Source organism: Phaenicophaeus curvirostris, chromosome 4, assembly GCF_032191515.1.
Source record: "Phaenicophaeus curvirostris isolate KB17595 chromosome 4, BPBGC_Pcur_1.0, whole genome shotgun sequence".
Taxonomy (NCBI): domain Eukaryota; kingdom Metazoa; phylum Chordata; class Aves; order Cuculiformes; family Cuculidae; genus Phaenicophaeus; species Phaenicophaeus curvirostris.
In genome coordinates, this window is record NC_091395.1 from 45,444,996 (window position 1) to 45,463,872 (window position 18,877).

At 37.1% G+C, this 18,877-nt stretch overlaps 1 protein-coding gene across 5 annotated transcripts in view; it reads right to left on the reverse strand.

Moving 5' to 3' along the window:
* Window positions 1–18,877, reverse strand: part of FAT1 (FAT atypical cadherin 1) — a 110,384-nt gene that overhangs the window by 38,171 nt on the left and 53,336 nt on the right. For all 5 annotated transcript variants that reach the window (XR_011337376.1, XM_069855945.1, XM_069855944.1 and 2 more), the window contains 4 exons: window positions 13,397–13,458; window positions 8,382–8,711; window positions 7,660–7,870; window positions 3,358–3,497 (listed from right to left, as the gene is read on the reverse strand). Coding sequence is in view for 4 of the 5 variants with exons in the window: in XM_069855945.1 (XP_069712046.1) it covers window positions 3,358–3,497; window positions 7,660–7,870; window positions 8,382–8,711; window positions 13,397–13,458 (743 nt within the window). In the remaining variant the exon portion in view is untranslated. The remainder of the gene's footprint in view (window positions 1–3,357; window positions 3,498–7,659; window positions 7,871–8,381; window positions 8,712–13,396; window positions 13,459–18,877) is intronic.

Here is an 18,877-nt window from a genome sequence, read left to right on the forward strand (position 1 = left end):
GTCCCCTCTAGCTACAGGTTAAACTGAGAGCGATGCAAACTGGTTACACAGACAGAGACCAAAGCAGCCCAGGAATAATTCTGTGATAGCACAGCAATAGGTAAAATGCTGCAATTAGCTTTAAACCATCCTAAGTATTACTTGCAGTGAAAAAAAAAAAATTATAGACACAGCTATGACTGGAAGTGACTATAGCTAAGGAATTTAAATTTTTTTTTCCCCCTTCTTCTGTCCCCTAAATAACTCAATAGTTCCTATATACTTACAGCCTTTGAATAACCTTTTCTATTTCAGGACAAAACATTATAAACCAAAACATAAGTACATTGATTTGTTTTTTAATAAATCTTCCTAGTGTGACACTAGAAATCTCTCATCTCATCTGTCAAACACCACTACTGTAGGCCTGGAATTTGTTTGTCCTTGTTTTGCATCATGCATTTGGCATTTAGATGTATGCAAAATTCTAATAGCCCCACGCCTACTGCTGCTGTATTTTTCAAAAAAGCTATTTAACTGAATTCCTGAAAAAGCCAAATACTCTACAGATGTTAATGGCCTGAGGCCAGCAAATGCCTTCTAAAGGCAGATTAAAGAAAAGTTTAAAGTCAGATTCCATACACTGCTTCTGCACAATCAGATTTTCGTTTCTTGCCCCTCTCCCAAATGCCTTTAAATTGTCATTTCCTTTTTCAAATTAAATGTAAATTTACTGATTTTTCTGTTAATTGAGTTCTGGTAAATTGTTCACAGTATTTCCAGTGTTTACAGCAATTACGCTGTAAGTTAAACACTGCATATGGCATATTGTCGTTCTTCATGTATGCGCTCAGTATTAAGATTTTTTTTTTGCCTGCCACTCTATTTTAACTGTTTATCAGCTCATGGAAGAATCCAATGCCACATCAACACTCAAACTTTAATCATCATTATTTCAGCAGTGAGTAATGGAATTTACACTGATAGCCATAAATCATACCTTTAACTCTGACTTTGTATCGACATTTAATTCCCCTGAAGTTAAGCATCATCTGAAACATACCTCCTTAACGATAGTACTGATAGTCTATCTTAATGGATCAGTCCATTTGGGTGGGCCAGGAGTTATGGTAAAGATAAGAGAATCAGTTAAAATCAGGAATCTGTTCATGCACCAACAGTCGCAGAGTTTGAACTAATCCATGCTCTTCCATCTACATACAACAGTAACATGAGCCTCAAACAGCAACAGCATAACTCCAGCTTATCCCACAAGCTGGGGAAAAAGGAAGACAATGCAAAGGAAGTCTTTGTGTTCCCCTGTAACAGAAGCCACAACCTCTGCTCCTGCCAACTACAGCCGAGAAAGGAAAGGAGAGACGCAAAAGAAAATCATACAAAAAGCAGTCACAGAAATAAGAGAAGATACATTTGAGACTACTGCTCCAATTCTTATGCAGAAGACTGCTGTGGTAAATGTTTATAGTGCTCATTCAGCTTTACAAAATGCTAAATTAATAAATTAATTTAAAGAAATTGCACAAAAGCTACACTGTGCACTTCCAAGAAAAACTAAATGAATTGCATAACCCAGAGGAAGTGAAGGTGTGAGTAGTTTTGTGACCTTCTAATTCTTGGTTGTTCCAGAAGGGAAAGCAGATTATGGTTCAACTGTGACAGCTCAAGACACCTGCAGAAATTCAGGTACATAAGCAGGAGCACTGGACAAAATATCTGCAGTCATTGAGACTGTATATCCAGCCTTTACTAGTCCCCAAGCTATCCCAACACAGTCTGCATGGTGGCATTTTTTACTACATTCTTTAGGGCAGAGGAGGGGAAGTGGTGTCTGTAACTGTGTGTGGAAAGTCTTTTGCTGTCTTTCTGAATTCCCTGCCAAAGGCATTCTTGTTCAACTGGATCTGGGCTTCTTCTATTACAGCAGGAGTCTCCAGGCCTTTTATGGTTGTTATCAGCACTAGAAGTAACAGAACCACAGCTATGACAGCAGCAAGTTCTGACTGGAGTACATGTTGTCATGTTTGGAGATTCACGGTCTAAAATATCACTCACAATTGTCGCCATTAAAGCAAAAGGCAGCTCTCAAAGGAAACTGCTAACCTTGCTGTCTTCTACTATCAAATTTAGTGTATTAGACCTATCAAGCCTCCAGAGATGCAGTCAGCTAAATAAAGCTTGTTTTAAATCCTAAGAATTGACAAGAAGCATCTTTACCTCTGGCTTAAAGGAGGAAGACAACATAGGAAATATTAGAAAAGACAATTCAAACTATACAGAAGCTGAACAACAAGAAATTGCATTCTTAACAGATTACTGTGTACAGAAAAGACAGCAGCAACCCACTTACTGCTCTTTGAGCTCCTGAGGGGTTGGTCAATAATAGGGGTAGTGACATAGACACATCACTGATCCAATACAACAGTCTTAAATCAGTAAATAAATCCTTTCCTTTCTATTTGGAAGAAAAGCGGAGCTCCTTTATGCTTACAGCTCCACTCATATCAATCTCAGCTAAACCCTACTTCCAAATATATTCAGCTTCCTTGTTGAGGAAAGAAACTAGATGGTAAAAACAGGAGGGATATACAACATAACCTACTTTACTATAGTTATTCCCAGTAGCATCGCAAAACGGTTTCTGCCTTAAAGGGAACTTATTAGGCCAATTGCAAAAAATTTCCACCACCATGGAGCCTTAGTAGATAGGTAATTTGAAAAAAATTGGTTTGTCCGAGATTGCTGATTTTTGGAGAGTGGCAAACTCTACCTCCACTGAAGCTAAGAGCAAGTATTCAGGAAGACACAAAGAAATGTTATCACCTAAATCCTGCTCCTATATGTACACCATGCGGAAGAAGCAGGTCTGTTTCATAAAACATTGGGCATTGTACAATTTGTCAGCAACAGACCTTGGTGGGGTGTTGGGGGGGTATCAAACAACCTTGCAATGGTCATCTTAAATTTCAAGTGAAGTAATCACATTACCTGGAGAATTTGGGGTAGTGGGATAAAGAGGGGTAATTCAGATAAATAGTATTAATACTTCTCTTGTGAGTAAATCATGCACGGCAGGGATTAGTTTCTGTTTTCATTTACTCAGCTAATTTAGGAACACGATACAACTTAAAAGCTGCCATCTCAGACTATAGCATAGTAATGCACAACCTTCCACCTGGACTGTTACACAACATGCTCCATACAGATTAAAATACACTTCTATTTTAGACAGAGTCCCTAATTTATTTAAAGTGCGTTCATTGCCCAGTATGAAAAAAAGGTTAAGGAGAAAACATAACACCACCAGCCCCCAGCTACAAATTCCTTGTTCTATAAGTGCTTCATTAGAAAATCCATTACCTGAGTGCTGATAGATCTGGTTCCATCTGTTGCCTCTACTGTCAAGTTGTAATTTGATTTCTGTTCTGCATCAAGAGGTCGAGCGACAATGATAGTTCCAGTGCCCTTGTCCACATCAAATCGACTGTCATAGTTGCCACCTTGTTCAGGAAATTGGGAGAGGGAGAAGTTCATAAAATACAGCACTGTTTCATTGTTTTCATGCATGATCATGTCCTGGCTTCAGATGCTTAATGAAAGTGGAACTATATACACATATACTTATATATAGATACACTTATTTTAAAACCTTTGGGTTTTATCTGATATCTGTGAGTAACAGCATATCACATTATTTAAAACTGATTAAAGCTGATTTGTCTGGCTCATGGAAAGTTAAGAGGGTGGATTCTTAGCATAATTTGCTGTTTTTTTTCTTTCACTGAAGATACCAAAGAGCAGGAAAAAGAATTACTAGGTGAAATGTTATAGTTTACTTTGTGCAGACTGTTGGGCTAATTAGTGTAAAATATACTTGGTATCAAAATAAATGAAAATCCCAAATCAGCCACACAGTCAAATTTATGTCTTTTGGATCAGAGTTCAAATTACTATACTCTTCTACAGCCCTAGATAAGGTTGAAAAAACTACAGCACCTTCAAAGGATTCTCAACTCAATGCTGAGTATCTCAAGAACTTACTAATTCCTACTGAGATAATCAGGACTCATCTGACTGTTAAATATTCAAATCTTCAGTGTTTAAATATGGCCAAGCTCCTTTTCTGAAGCAAATTATCTTAATTTCAGTTGTAAAACTTTCATATTACCCTTTGATATATAAACAAACATGTAGAACAATAGCTACACTCGTTGTTTGAGACATGTAGTTGATTGTCATCATGCCACCACAGAGATTCTGATGAGAATACAATGTGCATGAAGTCTAAATATTTTTAGCAATGCTAAATATTGCCATTTAACTACAATTGCTTTAGATGTCTCAATAAGCAGTTTAAAATGGAGGAATCAATTTTTATCTTGGTAAAGCCAGTGCTAGATATGGCAAACCAATTTCTCCTAATTATGCGCATGTGTTTTTCGAATTATATTTTACAGAGATAGCATTCAGATATCTTCTGAGTGCTTTTTTAAAAAAAATAAAAATTTACATGCTCTGTTTTGTAAATCACTAAATGCCTTTTATCTAAAGCCAAGGCTGGAAGTGAGAGGGTGAAGGTCCAGAAGTTTCAAATTTATACTTAATCCAAGAAAGAACAATAAATACTGAAATGGGGCACTATTTTCATGTAAAAATGATTTCACCTTCTAGACGATTCCATTGCATGACAGACATATCAGTTTAGGAAAGATGGGCTAGATTCTGCTTCACTGGATTTAAGATATTTAACATTGACAAAGACAATGTAAATTTTCTAGTTTCACTGAAAGCCAAATCCTCTTACCGTTTCTGAATCACATCAATGGATATAATTTGGACATCAAGAAAGGCAGTAACATTTTTTTGTTAATGGTGTATATGACATTTTTTAATGGGCTTTATGCAAGATGTCAGCTTCAGAGAGTGAGTCTCTAGCCTTTCTTTTATAGTTCGCGTGCAATACAATTTCCTCAGATGTCTCAATGAAGTTATCTCCATTTTAAGGGAAGAGTAGAGTGAACAGATACAAATTTGTTCATTCACTTTCTCTGATATAAGGACAAGCTCTCTAACCAGCATCTTTTTCTTCCTTATCATGGATAACACAAAGATGTTGCCTAATGTTTGTAACAGCGGTGATACCTGGTAATCTGGTGAAGCAGAACTCGACCCAAATTTCTCCATCTGGTACACTGGAAGTGTAACAGCAACAGTTTTGGCCAGAGCCAAAACTGGATGCTCTGAATTGATGCTGTATAAATGTAATGATGACAAAACAAAACAAAAACGAACCTGTCACAAATGCAACTGTGAGCAGTTTGATTTCCGAAGAGTTAATAAAATAAATATTTTATAAATGTACGCTTTCATTTCAGATCTCATAATCTGGTAATAAATTATGTGATCTCAGCAGATACCTTCTGCTGTACAGTTCAGGTCACAAGCCATCTGAAAGATGTAAAATACTTCACTAGCAAGCTTGTCTCCTGGCTCAGCCAAAAAGAAAGAAAGCATGGAAAGCAAGCACAGAACACAAAGGAAAGCTGTCAATCAAATTAATTCATGCTATTAGAAACATTAAAAGAGGGCAATTAAGTGACCATCTGTAAGACTAGTCAGTAACTTCACAACATAATCGCATATCAAACTTTCCCAAACACCTTTACTAAGAAAACAGTCAAAATAAAATGTTTTATTTTACAGTCCATGGTCAAGTTCTGATCTTTCCCCTTGGAGTTTCTTGTATGTGTCTTTCTAAAAACAGCAGGAAAAGATAACCTAATTTCTGTGTCAAGCACACATTAAAAATTCTGTAAATGTCCAAACCATGCTGTGTGCTTAGAAGGTGCAAATAAAAAAAAATTATCATCAGAATTCTATTCAGATGTACACACTCTCCAAAGTGAAGCAAACTAAAAAGAACAATAGAGAAGTATATCCTCAACCTAATTAACAAATTTTGCTAATGAAAGACCCCAGGAAACACCATTGCTGTACTCTGTGGAAACTCTCAGGACCTCTGAGACCCCTTTTATCTACTCTCTCTCATCTCCATGAACCATTCACCTTTTTCTGACAATATCCTTTTATTAACCTTTCCTTTAATGGACTCTTTCTGGTCTACAGACGTTTGTTTGCTGCTGACTGGATAACCCTGTTTGAACTGGAGCACATGGAACCTCCTCTTATTTCCTCATCACATAACTTCTTTTTATATTTTCTGCTTTTCTACTTCCATGTCTGTGTGTGCATACGTTTGGGAGAACAGTAAAAGAGCAGTCTCAGCTCCAAAATACCTCTAATGCAGAGAGTTTTGCCCCTTCGAGAATGCAAGAAGGCATCTTGAACTCTTCACTCCCTCTACACAGTTGTACACATCTCTAACCCCTCTATTTGTCCAAATGCAAACACTTCTCCTTCAAACATGATCTATGTTGCCTGGAATTATTACCCTCATCCCCTGAACACTCTAGGAGGAACCATTAAAAAAAAAAATCTATGTAAATATTTAATACATTAACAATGTTTTTCACTATAATCACAAGTTGTTCATGCATGAAGTATGCATTTAGGGAAAAGCTGCGTCTGTTCTCACATGCTTGAAAGTCTTCTGAGAACTCCTCAAGTATTTGGCACATATATACCTGCTACATGTACCAGTTTTACAAACTTCACTTTTAACTGTTGGTGTTCTCAGTATCCCTTAGGAAATATTTGCCAGCAAAACAAATCTTTAAAGTAATTAAATTTTAAAGAAATCATTAAAAAAGCTCTCCTTAACAACTTAACATAGTAGTGGCTGAAACTTCCACCAGTAACCAAGGTGAATAACAAGATCCTTCTCTCTCTTCTGAATATGGCAGAAAATTCCCAATCCCATAGGGCCATCTTAAAATCAGAAACAATTCACTATGAGATACTTCCCCTGAAACAAGGCTATGCTATCTATTCTCCCTGATTCTAAAGCACATAACACATGACAGAACTTGTATTTAGTATCAGCTATACAGTGAGCACTCTGTATATTCCTGGTCCATAGGTCTAGTGAGTAAGTCTAAAATTAAAAAGTACTATTCATTTGCCATCACAGCATCAATGTAAAGTCATATTATTGATGAGAATTCACCTTTCAATGGTAGGGGCTAAGGTATGATACAGTAGTAAGAATATGTATAGGAAGAAGTTTGCTGGGGTTAGGAACGTTGCAAGCTCTCCTCTTAGTACTGAATCAAGGGACAGCAAACCGAGAAGCAGCCCAGAGGAAAAGAAATCAATGTCAACAGTATAATATCTCTTTGGGTGTACTACCCTGATCCGCAGAAAATCAGTATTTTACTTCTTTCCCCATCCTACAGTTTATAAGGTTGATTTGATTAGCTTTAATTTCACTTATATAATATTCATGTGTAATTTCCAAAATGGCAACGCAGTAGATATTTCACAACAGAATTTAAACCTTTGCTGCATAGCGGCACTTATAAAAAATAAAATAATTTTGATTTATAATGAAATAAGGGGAAAAAATACACATCTACAGCTAAAGCATGTCAAAACCTCACATTACTTAAAAGAGTGACTACAAACCAAGCTGCAACGAGCCCTTCAGTATCTCAGACTCCATGCATTTGTTTCTAATAATAAAAGCCCTTAAGGCAGCCTTACCCGTTATGTCAAACCAAAGTGGTGTTCCAAGAGGTTCAACAGTTATTACGCCGATCATGTGAGCAACTGGGTCACTTTCCATCACCGTAAAAGAAAAAAATGCTTCCTCAAAATAAATGGGCTCTGTAGGTGGGACAGGCTTTGGAATCCATTCTATGTGAAGTCGTGTAGTTGATGACTTTTGTGGACGACCATTATCTACAGCTTTAATCTGAGAAACAGACACATCTTTTAGGCTACAGGATCACATAAATCATTATGTCACATAAATGGAAAAGTAGTAATAAGCTCCAAGCATGTTTGCTTGTGTAAGCTATATCCGAAAAGGTTAAGTGTCTCTCAAAGTGCCACTTGCCCTTCATTATTTGTGAAGCAAATTGAGAAAAAGTATGCAGCACCTGATAGTAGCACAAACTGTAACCATAAATTCACTTTTATTTTGCTTTCTTCCTGAAAGACAGTCAAACTGATTGCTTACGTTCCCTCATCATGTTCATTATCTGTCAAGTTCTGGAAAAGAACAGCAGCTTCTTGATTCACTTCCTCAATACAAACATCTGAAATCATCCTTTAAAACAAAACAAACCCACAAAACAATACTTTTTAAGCTTTCTTCCTTCAGATACTGCAGTCACTCATCTGCCAACTACTGAATAAGAAGTGATGAGAATACAGATAAAAGAACATTTAATGTATTCATGATATACAAGATTTTGACTCACTGTAAGGATATCATAGTCCCTTGCCGCAGAAAATTTCTTTGATGACACCACTCCAGTTTTTGGTTCAATAAAGAATTTGCCATGCTCATCGCCATCTTCAATGCTGTAAGAGATCTCTGCATTGGGGCCTTCATCTTTATCTGCAGCAATAACTCGATAGATGGGCTCTCTCCTAGCGGTTCTCTCTCGTTCTAGCTTACCACGCTCTGGAAGACGGATTTTGTAGAACTTTTGCAAGAACTGAGGCTTATTGTCATTCTCATCTAAGACCTTCACAATCACCCGTGCAATTGTTGACTTTGCAGGAATACCGTTGTCTGTTACTGTCACCTGTTTTTATTAAAAAGGGTACAGTTAGCACTCAATTCAAACATTGTCATTCCAGCAATGCTCTTTTGAAATCAGGTTTTTCTACAACTGCCTAAGACAACTGTAAAGTAATTTACAAAAGTCACTACAAAAGTTTATTCAGCTACTATGGTAATAATTTAGTGCATATGAGTCGACAGATATACATTATGTCTATTTCATTATTTTGCAGTTTTGTAACTGAAATATCAACTTCAGTACAGGAACAGCACACAAGTATAGAATATCTGATAATAGCTTCACTGTAATATGTTAAAATACTTTCTGCCTAGTGCTCCCTTACAACTTTTCAATTTAATAATTTAATATTACATCTCAAAAATGTAATTTGTAAGAATGTAAGTTTCAGAATTTGGCCTATAAAAATTGCCTATATTTTAAGACGTAAAATCAGTATCTTGCTTGAAAAATTGTTTTTTAAGGAACAACAATGGACTTGTTGAAAGAGTCCATGGACTCTTTCCATGGACTAAATGAAATGGGAAATTAAACCAAGTCTATTCTTCCAGTTATAGTCAAAATTTCTACAAAAAGCCAGGAAATCTTCTACAATACTAATTCCAGGATTGATCTGGTATTATTGTCATGGGTAGTGAAAAAAAATATAATAAAAGAATTACGTTAATTTTAAGCCCCAAAACAGAGGAAAATCCTTATCTACTGGAAAAAAGGCAAACTGATAAAAAAAAAGAGTTTACTTACAGGAATCTTGCCTTACTGCTTTAACTCTTATCTACTTAATCCCTTGTTTGTTAATAAGGGATTATATATGAGCATATGTAAATTCTTTGAGCATCTACTTCAAGAATAAAAAGATGGGAGTTTATGCTCCTGCCTCCTGCAAGAGCTTGGTTAGTACAAGAGTTACGGAATCAGGCTGCACCCTGGCATCCACACAAAAGCTAATGGGCTCAGACAAAGACCAGGCATTTTCAAGGGAGAGTTTCTCTCTGTTACATAAAGCTTTCAAAACAAATACAAATTCTTCACTGACAACAGCATGAAGAGGATGTTTTAAAAAAAATTGGCATTAAAGAAACAAGGAATAATGATGGGTAAGGATATTGGTCTTTCTTTGTCAATCTACCACATTCTTTACATTTCTTTATCTTACTTTCTTTGCCGTTGTGTTGGTTTTGGCTTTAGCTGTAAAATTTTAATCCTTGTGTCTCTTATTTTAAGAATAATTTTACGACCTGGTGTAGCACTCAGCCTTTCTATAGTCTCCACTTCACTTTTTCTTTTCTCACTCTTTTTTTTTTCCTCATTTATCATTGCATAGAAACACACAGGGATATCTGAGGGTCATCTATGCCAGATCTAGCAACTTCCTTTAATTACAGCAAACTGACATATGCGCATCTAATTCTAATGGATCCTTGCCAAAGCTGTAGAGGAATGCAAAATAAAATACAATAAATAAAAAAAATTAAACACCCAGTGTTTCTAACAAATTCTATGGGAAGTGTATTACACACTGCAGTTTCATCTTGGTTTTGAATTTGTGAAGATGATGCAAGTCTTTTCTGGGACAAAGCCCTGTACAGATGTCAGTACCTACAATAGCACTGGCAAAACATTATAGGAAAGATATATGGTTGAACTCAATGATTTTAAAGGTTGTTTCCAACCTAAATGATTCTGTGATTCCAAGATCAGTGTTGTGGAAAGCATTTGACAAAAGCAAACCCCTTAACCCAAACAAAAAATCCTAGACACCAGTGATATAGGATATTCTACTTCCAACAAGCCCATCCTTATTCTGGGAGAAGTGGTTTTCTTCAAGAACACGGGTGGTGAATTCCTTCACTAGTTGTTAGAATGACATGGGAAATTTGACTATGGAAAAACATAAGGATGCAAGGATAACATGAATCCAAATAACAAAATGAATACTACTGGAAGACTAGAATTGATTCCCCGATGAAGAAATTTACGTGAATGAGAACATGAACAGATGTTTCTTTTTTTGCCCTTTCTCATCTATTTAAAGATAAAAATATGGAAATACAAATGAAACGTGGTATAACTTGCAAGCACGAAAGAAATGAAAATGTGAACAAAGTGATTAACCACAACAAAACATGTGAAATGCAAATATTCATGCTCATCTCTAAGAGATGGTAGGACTTCCACATACATGAGTCTTTGTTCCTTTTAGTACTTATAATGGAACACCACATACCCTTCAGCTTGCAAAAAAACCCAAAATAAACCCAACCCCAAAATAAAACATATTCTAAAATAGGAAATTCCAAAGGGTAAGGAATAACTTATCTGTCGACATAAAATTAGCATTGTACTGAATTGTACTGAGCCAAGCAGAAAAAAAATGGGAAAATTGAGGAGAATCTAGTTTGATTTAAAGGCATTACTAACATAACAAACAGAATGATAAGATATGAGAGAATAAAATGAAGCTAACAAAAAAAAATTGGCTAAAAAAGGGCCAACTGGCACTCAGAACATAGTTACAAGCCGAGAATAAAAGAATAGAGCATATTAATTACTATTATGTAAGCAGGAGTGCAATCAAAGATCAAATTTAATAGCAAACAAGGAATAAACCCACTAACCCATCTGGTCAACATTTCAAAGCTCAATTAATTAGCCAGATGCTCAGCACTTGGCTCATAACATTGCCCAACATTCTGTGTATTTCTGGGTTTCTTTCCAACCTATTTTCAAAGATGTAAACATAAAACTAACAAATGGGAAAACTGCTATCTTGAGCCATGCTGTCTGTCAGTATCACTCATAGTTAGGGGTTCTTCCGTTGGATACTTAATAGACTTTTATTTTAAACCTTAAAAACCATCTGGGATTCAAAATGAAGAAAGAATGAAGAATTATAAATGATACCAGCATGCAATAACCAATATTCCAAACTAAAGAGCCATCAGCTTAATATGCTGTATTTATAGAGAATGCTGAAACCAGGAGGATTTATGTAACATTGTGCAATATTGTAGCCTGAAAAGAAACTCTGAGTTCTGTACACGCTGCCTCGCTAGAGCTCAAGGCTAAATTAGGAGGCATGACAGCTAGCAGAAAACTGCCCATAACATCACATTGCTAGTGTGATTCTCGGCAATACATTTCAGCTCGCAACAAGTAGCACACCCATACACTGCCTAGCTGCAGCATGAGAATTCACACAATTCAGGCACCATTCTCAACAGGCAACTTGGACATGGCCTCTCTGTTTCAAGCATAAGATATAAGCAGTCAAAGCCATATTATGCCAGGTGGCTTCAGGGTCAGAGAACAAGCCATGGCTTATTTTATTTACTGTATAACTCTAACACAAACCCCAACACAATAAGCTTAGGAGTAAAATTCATGAGATACCAATTTTACAACCAATATAGCAAGCAGTGGTCAAGAAAGAGCTGACATGAAGTGCTTTTGGAAACTGACACAAGCAGATTTAAGGAGGTAACTTTAAAACACAATAATATGATGTTACAATTCACAGGGATAAACTGTCTAGTACTGAATCGGATTTGCCACTTAATTAACTTTGCTACTACTACTACTAGAAACATACTGCAGAGAAAATTCCACCCTATTGCTATTTAGGAACAAGGAGGTCTTCCCAAAGCTGATGCAGAAATGAAAATTATAAAAATTTGGTCCAATAGCTGCATTAATCCAGCTTGCAATTCATCAAAGAGCCAGGAAGACTGCATGTACTTTGGAGTTCTACAAAATGATAGTTTGTGCTATCAAGGAACGCATTCACCTGCAAGTCCACACAGCCCCTGCATTCTCTCAAAAATCCCTTCTACAGTTTTCACAAGTTTTGAGTACGTCCAGACTTGCCTATCTAGCTTTAATGCTAGTTTTTCTGACTTGTATTGCAGTCTTTTGTCTGTCATCCAGGAGAAGAGGTATAATAAAGGTTTCAGATAAATCTTAGTATCACTGTGAATATTAAGTCTCCATTCCCAGTGAAGTACAATGCTGTCATACTGCACGACATCACTGTGGAACTGCAAGACTCTCAGTTCTCTACTTTTTTTTTTTTTCCATTTTGTTTGACAGAGAATAAGAGTAGCTATTACATAAATTCCAGGCAATCAATTAAATGTAGCTAAATAGAATAATTAATTCACAAATTCCATGCTCCTGGACTCTGACTCTACAGTACATATTTTGCAACTCATCTACTTATATGGTTGACAAATACGTTATGCAGAAAAAACGGTCTACTCACAATCTGTTCGTATTCTCAATGTTAAAAAAAATTCTGCACTTTTTTTTCACGTCTATATTCAGCAAAAGGCAGGCTGAAGTATCTCTTGCAATATTTACACAGGAAGATAAAAAAAGAATTATGCCCTTCTTTTTTCTTTCAAGCAGTACAAAGGCATGATTGGTAAATCTTGGCTGACAGATAGAAGGCACTTTTTGGATTTATATCTGCATCTTAACCGTTTTATTATGAAAAAGTCCTAACACACTGTTTTTATAAGACGGGAAGTTTTCTGCATGTCAAGATAATGAATACAGAAGCAAATTACTTCTGCTATCCATTTCTCTAAATTTTTCATCTAGTAATCAAGTATGGTAAACTTAACTCTTTGTAAAAGAGCAATGAACTTGCAGTTACTGTTTTTCAGAGAACTACACAAATTATTTACCTCCAGTATGTGCTCTCCCTGCTGCTCTCGATCTAGTTTTCTAGACGTAGTTGTAATCAGACCTGTAAACATAAAAGAATAATTAATCAGATCCTTCAAGAAAATAATCTGAACGAAGGTTAGGTTAAAAGAGTACTTACTGATATACCCAATCTCAATTTCTTCTTAGGTGGTCTCTTCTACTTTTGCCAAACTTACACTTTTATTAAGGGAAAGGGTGAGATGTTTCCAGTTCTACAGGACTGTGAAACTATTCTTTGCAATCTGAAAGTTAATCTATTGTAGCCCTTAAGGCAGATAAAGTTCATTTTTCCAACACATCTGTGCACTTCATGCTTCTGACAGGAATAACGTATGTAATTTTCTCATGTGACATTTTGCTTTCAGAGAGTGTCCATCTGCCATTTTCCAAGGATGTTTACAGGCACTATTTGAATAATTACTAATTTCTTCAGAAGAAATATCTATTTGTATTTTTAGTAGAAACAACAGAAAAAGGATGACCTGAAGAGATGTATTAATGAAGAAAACCAGAGCAGTATGTGTGAGTTGGCTTGATTCAGTAATGAGAAGGAGTCGAACAGTTGCTGGTTTTGATGCATATTTTTAGATTTTGTTCTAAGAGTCTGATATACTTTTGATGCCAGATTAGGAAGGCATGATGAGTTTTGCTTTAAATGAGGAGCGTTAAAGAGTAAAAGGCATCAAAAAGACTGTAAAATCTAAATACAAAAGGGTCTTATTTGAATTAATTCTCCCTAACAAAAATTTAACTATTGAATTTCATTAAAAATAAATGCAGACAGCTTTCAATTACAGTTGAATGTCTTGCTATGGTGTGGGTTAACTGCACCATGGATGCAGACACCAGAGCTAACTCAGGTTCTTTGCTGCACAAAAGCCTTCAACCTGCTTGCAGGTACAAGCTGGACCCAAAAACACCATCATCATGTTCAACATGGGACTGACCTTGTACTAGTAAGTCCTGCTAGTCACAACTTGACTTTTTATGAAGCAAATGCCAAGACTTGGGTTTTCCCAACTTAACCACTACTGGCCAAAGCATCCCACATTCTCTGCAGCAGGAATCCAGCACATGCTAGATAAAGAAGATGCTGCAGTGTCATGAAACCTTTTAAGCAACTATCCCAGTTTTTAGTGTGACAGGAAAGCACTGACATCTTCATAGAATCATAGAATAACCAGGTTGGAAGAGACCCACCGGATCATCGAGTCCAACCATTCCTATCAAACACTAAACCATGCCCCTTAGCACCTCGTCCACCCATGCCTTAAAACACCTCCAGGGAAGGTGACTCAACCACCTCCCTGGGCAGCCTGTTCCAGTGCCCAATGACCCTTTCTGTGAAAAATTTTTTCCTAATGTCCAGCCTAAATCTCCCCTGGCGGAACTTGAGGCCATTCCCTCTTGTCCTGTCCCCTGTCACTTGGGAGAAGAGGACAGCACCCTCCTCTCTACAACCTCCTTTCAGGTAGTTATAGAGAGCAATGAGGTCTCCCCTCAGCCTCCTCTTCTCCAGGCTAAACCCCAGCTCTCTCATCCGCTCCTCGTAAGACCTGCTCTCCAGCCCCTTCACCAGTTTTGTTGCACTTCTCTGGACTCGCTCCAGAGCCTCAACATCCTTCTTGTGGTGAGGGGCCAAGAACTGAACACAGGATTCGAGGAGCGGTCTCACCAGTGCCGAGTACAGAGGGAGAATAACCTCCCTGGACCTGCTGGTCACACCGCTTCTGATACAAGCCAAGATGCCATTGGCCTTCTTGGCCACCTGGGCACACTGCTGGCTCATGTTCAGTCGGCTGTCAACCAACACCCCCAGGTCCCTCTCCTCCAGGCAGCTTTCTAGACAGACTTCTCCCAGTCTGTAGCACTGCATAGGGTTGTTGTGCCCCAAGTGCAGGACCCGGCATTTGGCCTTGTTAAACCTCATGCCATTGGACTCAGCCCAGCAGTCCAGCCTGTTCAGATCCCTTTGCAGAGCCTCCCTACCCTCCAGCACATCAACACTTCCACCCAGCTTAGTGTCATCCGCAAACTTGCTAAGGGTGCACTCGATGCCTTCATCCAGGTCATTGATAAAGACATTGAACAGGGCTGGACCCAGCACTGAGCCCTGGGGAACCCCACTTGTCACTGGCCTCCAGCTGGATTTCACACCATTTCCCACCACTCTCTGGGCCCGGCCATCCAACCAGTTTTCCACCCAGGAGAGTGTGCGCCTGTCCAGGCCAGAGGCTGACAGTTTCCTAAGCAGAATGCTGTGAGATCTTGATCCTTACTTGTCAAGCTGAAAAAAGGACAAGCAATTGCCCAATTAGGGACATAACAGGATCAAAGTGAAGGCCACATATTTTATGTTCCTTTTTCTAAATATAGTATAAGCTGTTTACAAGCAAAATTAAAAGCAGTTTATAAAATTTTAAAAAAAGGCTTTAATTTTGTCTCACAACTGATAAAAAAATAGAGCTTGTAAGTAAGAAAAGCAATGAAAATCTCAATTTCTCTTAGAAGATAAAGGCCAACAAAAATAGAATTGTATACTGCCAGTGTATAACTATTCAAGACTCCTGTCGAAGTACAGTTGTAGTCTACATATGCCAACAAAATGGACAGTCTGTACTAAACAATATGAACAAAACTTAAATAAAGCAATATTACAGCTGCCAAATGGTCAAACAACTATTCTTCAAAGAACAGAGAGTGTAAATAATGGTTATTGCAATTATGGACAAACCTGCCCTTATTTTTCCAGCAATTTGGTTTGCTCTTGTATCAAATCCATTATATACCTAGCATTATAGACATAAATATCTATCATCTTCTCCTACTTTATCTTTTATGCTTTTACAATGCATAGAAGATACGTACATTATTGTTAGCATACATCTTTTGGTATTATGAAGAAATTGCTCTTAATTACAAATAAAATGGGAATGAAAATAAAAAAAAACCCACAAATGGAAAAAATGCTGTACTACTACTGTGATTTAGGAAGAGAGGGAGAAGAGAGACGAGAAAAAGGATGACAACTCTGTGTTAACCTTCTCGAGGTAATACCTTCCCAAGGAGATTACAGAACTTGGAACAATGACAACCGAAGGTATTTATTGTCACATATTCTAAATAAACTTTCCTCCTAATTTCCTTGCTAAGGCTGGTCAAATCACAATTCTTCTCTTCACATTTCTCTGAATAACCAATATTCAGTCTACACCCTCTGACAATATTAGATTCCATCTCTCAGCAGTAGCAAGCAGAGAATTGCTAACATAGGAGAGCAGAAAGATGGCACCTTTCAATGGCTTCCTATCCACTTTCTCCCCACCAAGAGCCATTAAAACTGGAGCCACCAGTGCCCATTTTGGGGAAAAAAGCCTAAAGACATTTGCTGCAAGCACTCCAGACAGAATTCTACAGGTACCACTACTCTACGTACTACAGTTTTCTAAAGAAAGTCTAATTCCAGCTATAATTTCTGTTAACAAAGCTGGTCAATACAATTTAAACAGGTAAGCAAAAAAATGTCCAGTAAGAACAAAGTACATATGCTTTGATCTGTCAAAACTTCTAGCCTTTTCAACCAAGCATGCCACACTTCTGTTAAAACACTTCAGACCAATTACAGAAGGGCTTATTCTTCACCATATATATCCTGTACATTCAGCAGAAACTAATGCCAACAAAGGAAATGTAACACTTCTGGATTTAGAATCACATACACATGCATGACATTCTTTTTGTTTAACTCTTTACTGCTAGCCACTTTCGTAAGTGAAAATTTAGCTTCAGTAAAGAGTTTCACTACAGTTAAAAACTATAAAAGGTTTAATTATGGCAATCATTAAGCTCTTCCATTTTTCCAAGTTTTTCTAAATTATAAAATGCTTAATGCCACACTGACAGATTTCATCAGCTGTTGAGGAGCTTTTCTGAACTAAGACTATGATAATAAGTTTGAGTGTTCCTATGCAGTGTAGCTTTTATGACTGCCCATTAAGAGGGTTGGGGACATTCTTTGGACCTAATATAAGTCAGCTACCTGCAATAAAAGCCGACACCCTGTCCTTTCTACTGAAAACAGAAGTTTTCAAACTCTTTAGATTGAGCTCCCTCTCTTTTCTATAACAGTTTGGAGACCTCCTTGCTGTATCCCTCCTTCTACACAACTAAATTAACACACCTTTGCATACACCACATCCCCAAAGAAGTGACAAGTGAAAGACAATTTCAATTCATCTCTGAAGAAATCTGAAACATTATCAGTTTGAAATTTTTATTATGAGGTGGGGAGAATCTGTTCACTGCTCAGTTAAAGAAATGACATTATGTATGAGAAACAGATCACTGACAAAGCATTCATATTTAAGGCAAAACTGACCCACAGAGCACCAGTTTGCAGTCATAGTTTCCTTTTTTCCCCTCTGCCCCCTCTCACCACCTCCTTCCCCACCCCACAGCCCACCATGAACAATGAACATCACTGACTTTTATTCCATCTGGAAATCAATGCACACTATGGCAAGACGGGCTAAGCATCCTAGGGAAAATACAAGTTTAAAACAAACATTTCTAATATAATTATGAGTAAATGGTATCTCTAGTGAATTGGTGCAATTTTTTTATTCTGTATTGTTTCAAAACTCACCTCATTGGAAACATTTTCATAACAGCAGATTAATAGTTTAGTAGACTTAGGATAAACCACTAGCTGGAAAGGTGCTATAATGAACTGAAACTAACTGTAAACATCCATAATAAAAGCAGAACAAAAAAATAAAATCTACATCAGGTAACAAATACAATTGCATTCTTCCTTCCTCCAGAGTTTATATTCTGAGGACTATCTGCAGTCTATTTGAGATCCACTGAAGAATTAAAATAGTTGCAACTGTATTCAAATAACCTTTACTTCAGATTTATATTTTAAACAGCATTAAAACTGACAAAAATGCAACTAAAGCTTTCATTACGCAAATTTATAAACAAAACTGCTACATTTGGAACAGAAAATAGCATAAGGCAGCTCATATTAGCAGACGTATATTTCACCCCATATAAAATTTCATCTTGGTATTCCATTACATCATGTTACCTTTTTATATGATAAACAGCACATCAACAACTCCCATTCAATGCTCTTAAAAAAAACAAACCCATAGAATGTAAGGGAGGCACCATTTTCAGAATGTTAATATTAATTCTATGCTATCTTCCATGGCCATCCCCACAGCTATCTTCATGGCATGGAGTGTCTCAGTGATGAAAGAAACAGAACAAGATCATTAAGGTTGGAAAAGTTGTCTAGGATCAAGTTCAACCATCAGCCCAACATCATCTTGCCTACTAAACCATGTCTCAAAGTGCCACATTTACAAGTTTTTTGAACACCTCCAGGGATGGTGACTCCACTACTTCCCTGTGTAGCCTGTTCCAATGCTTAATGACTCTTTCGGTAAGGA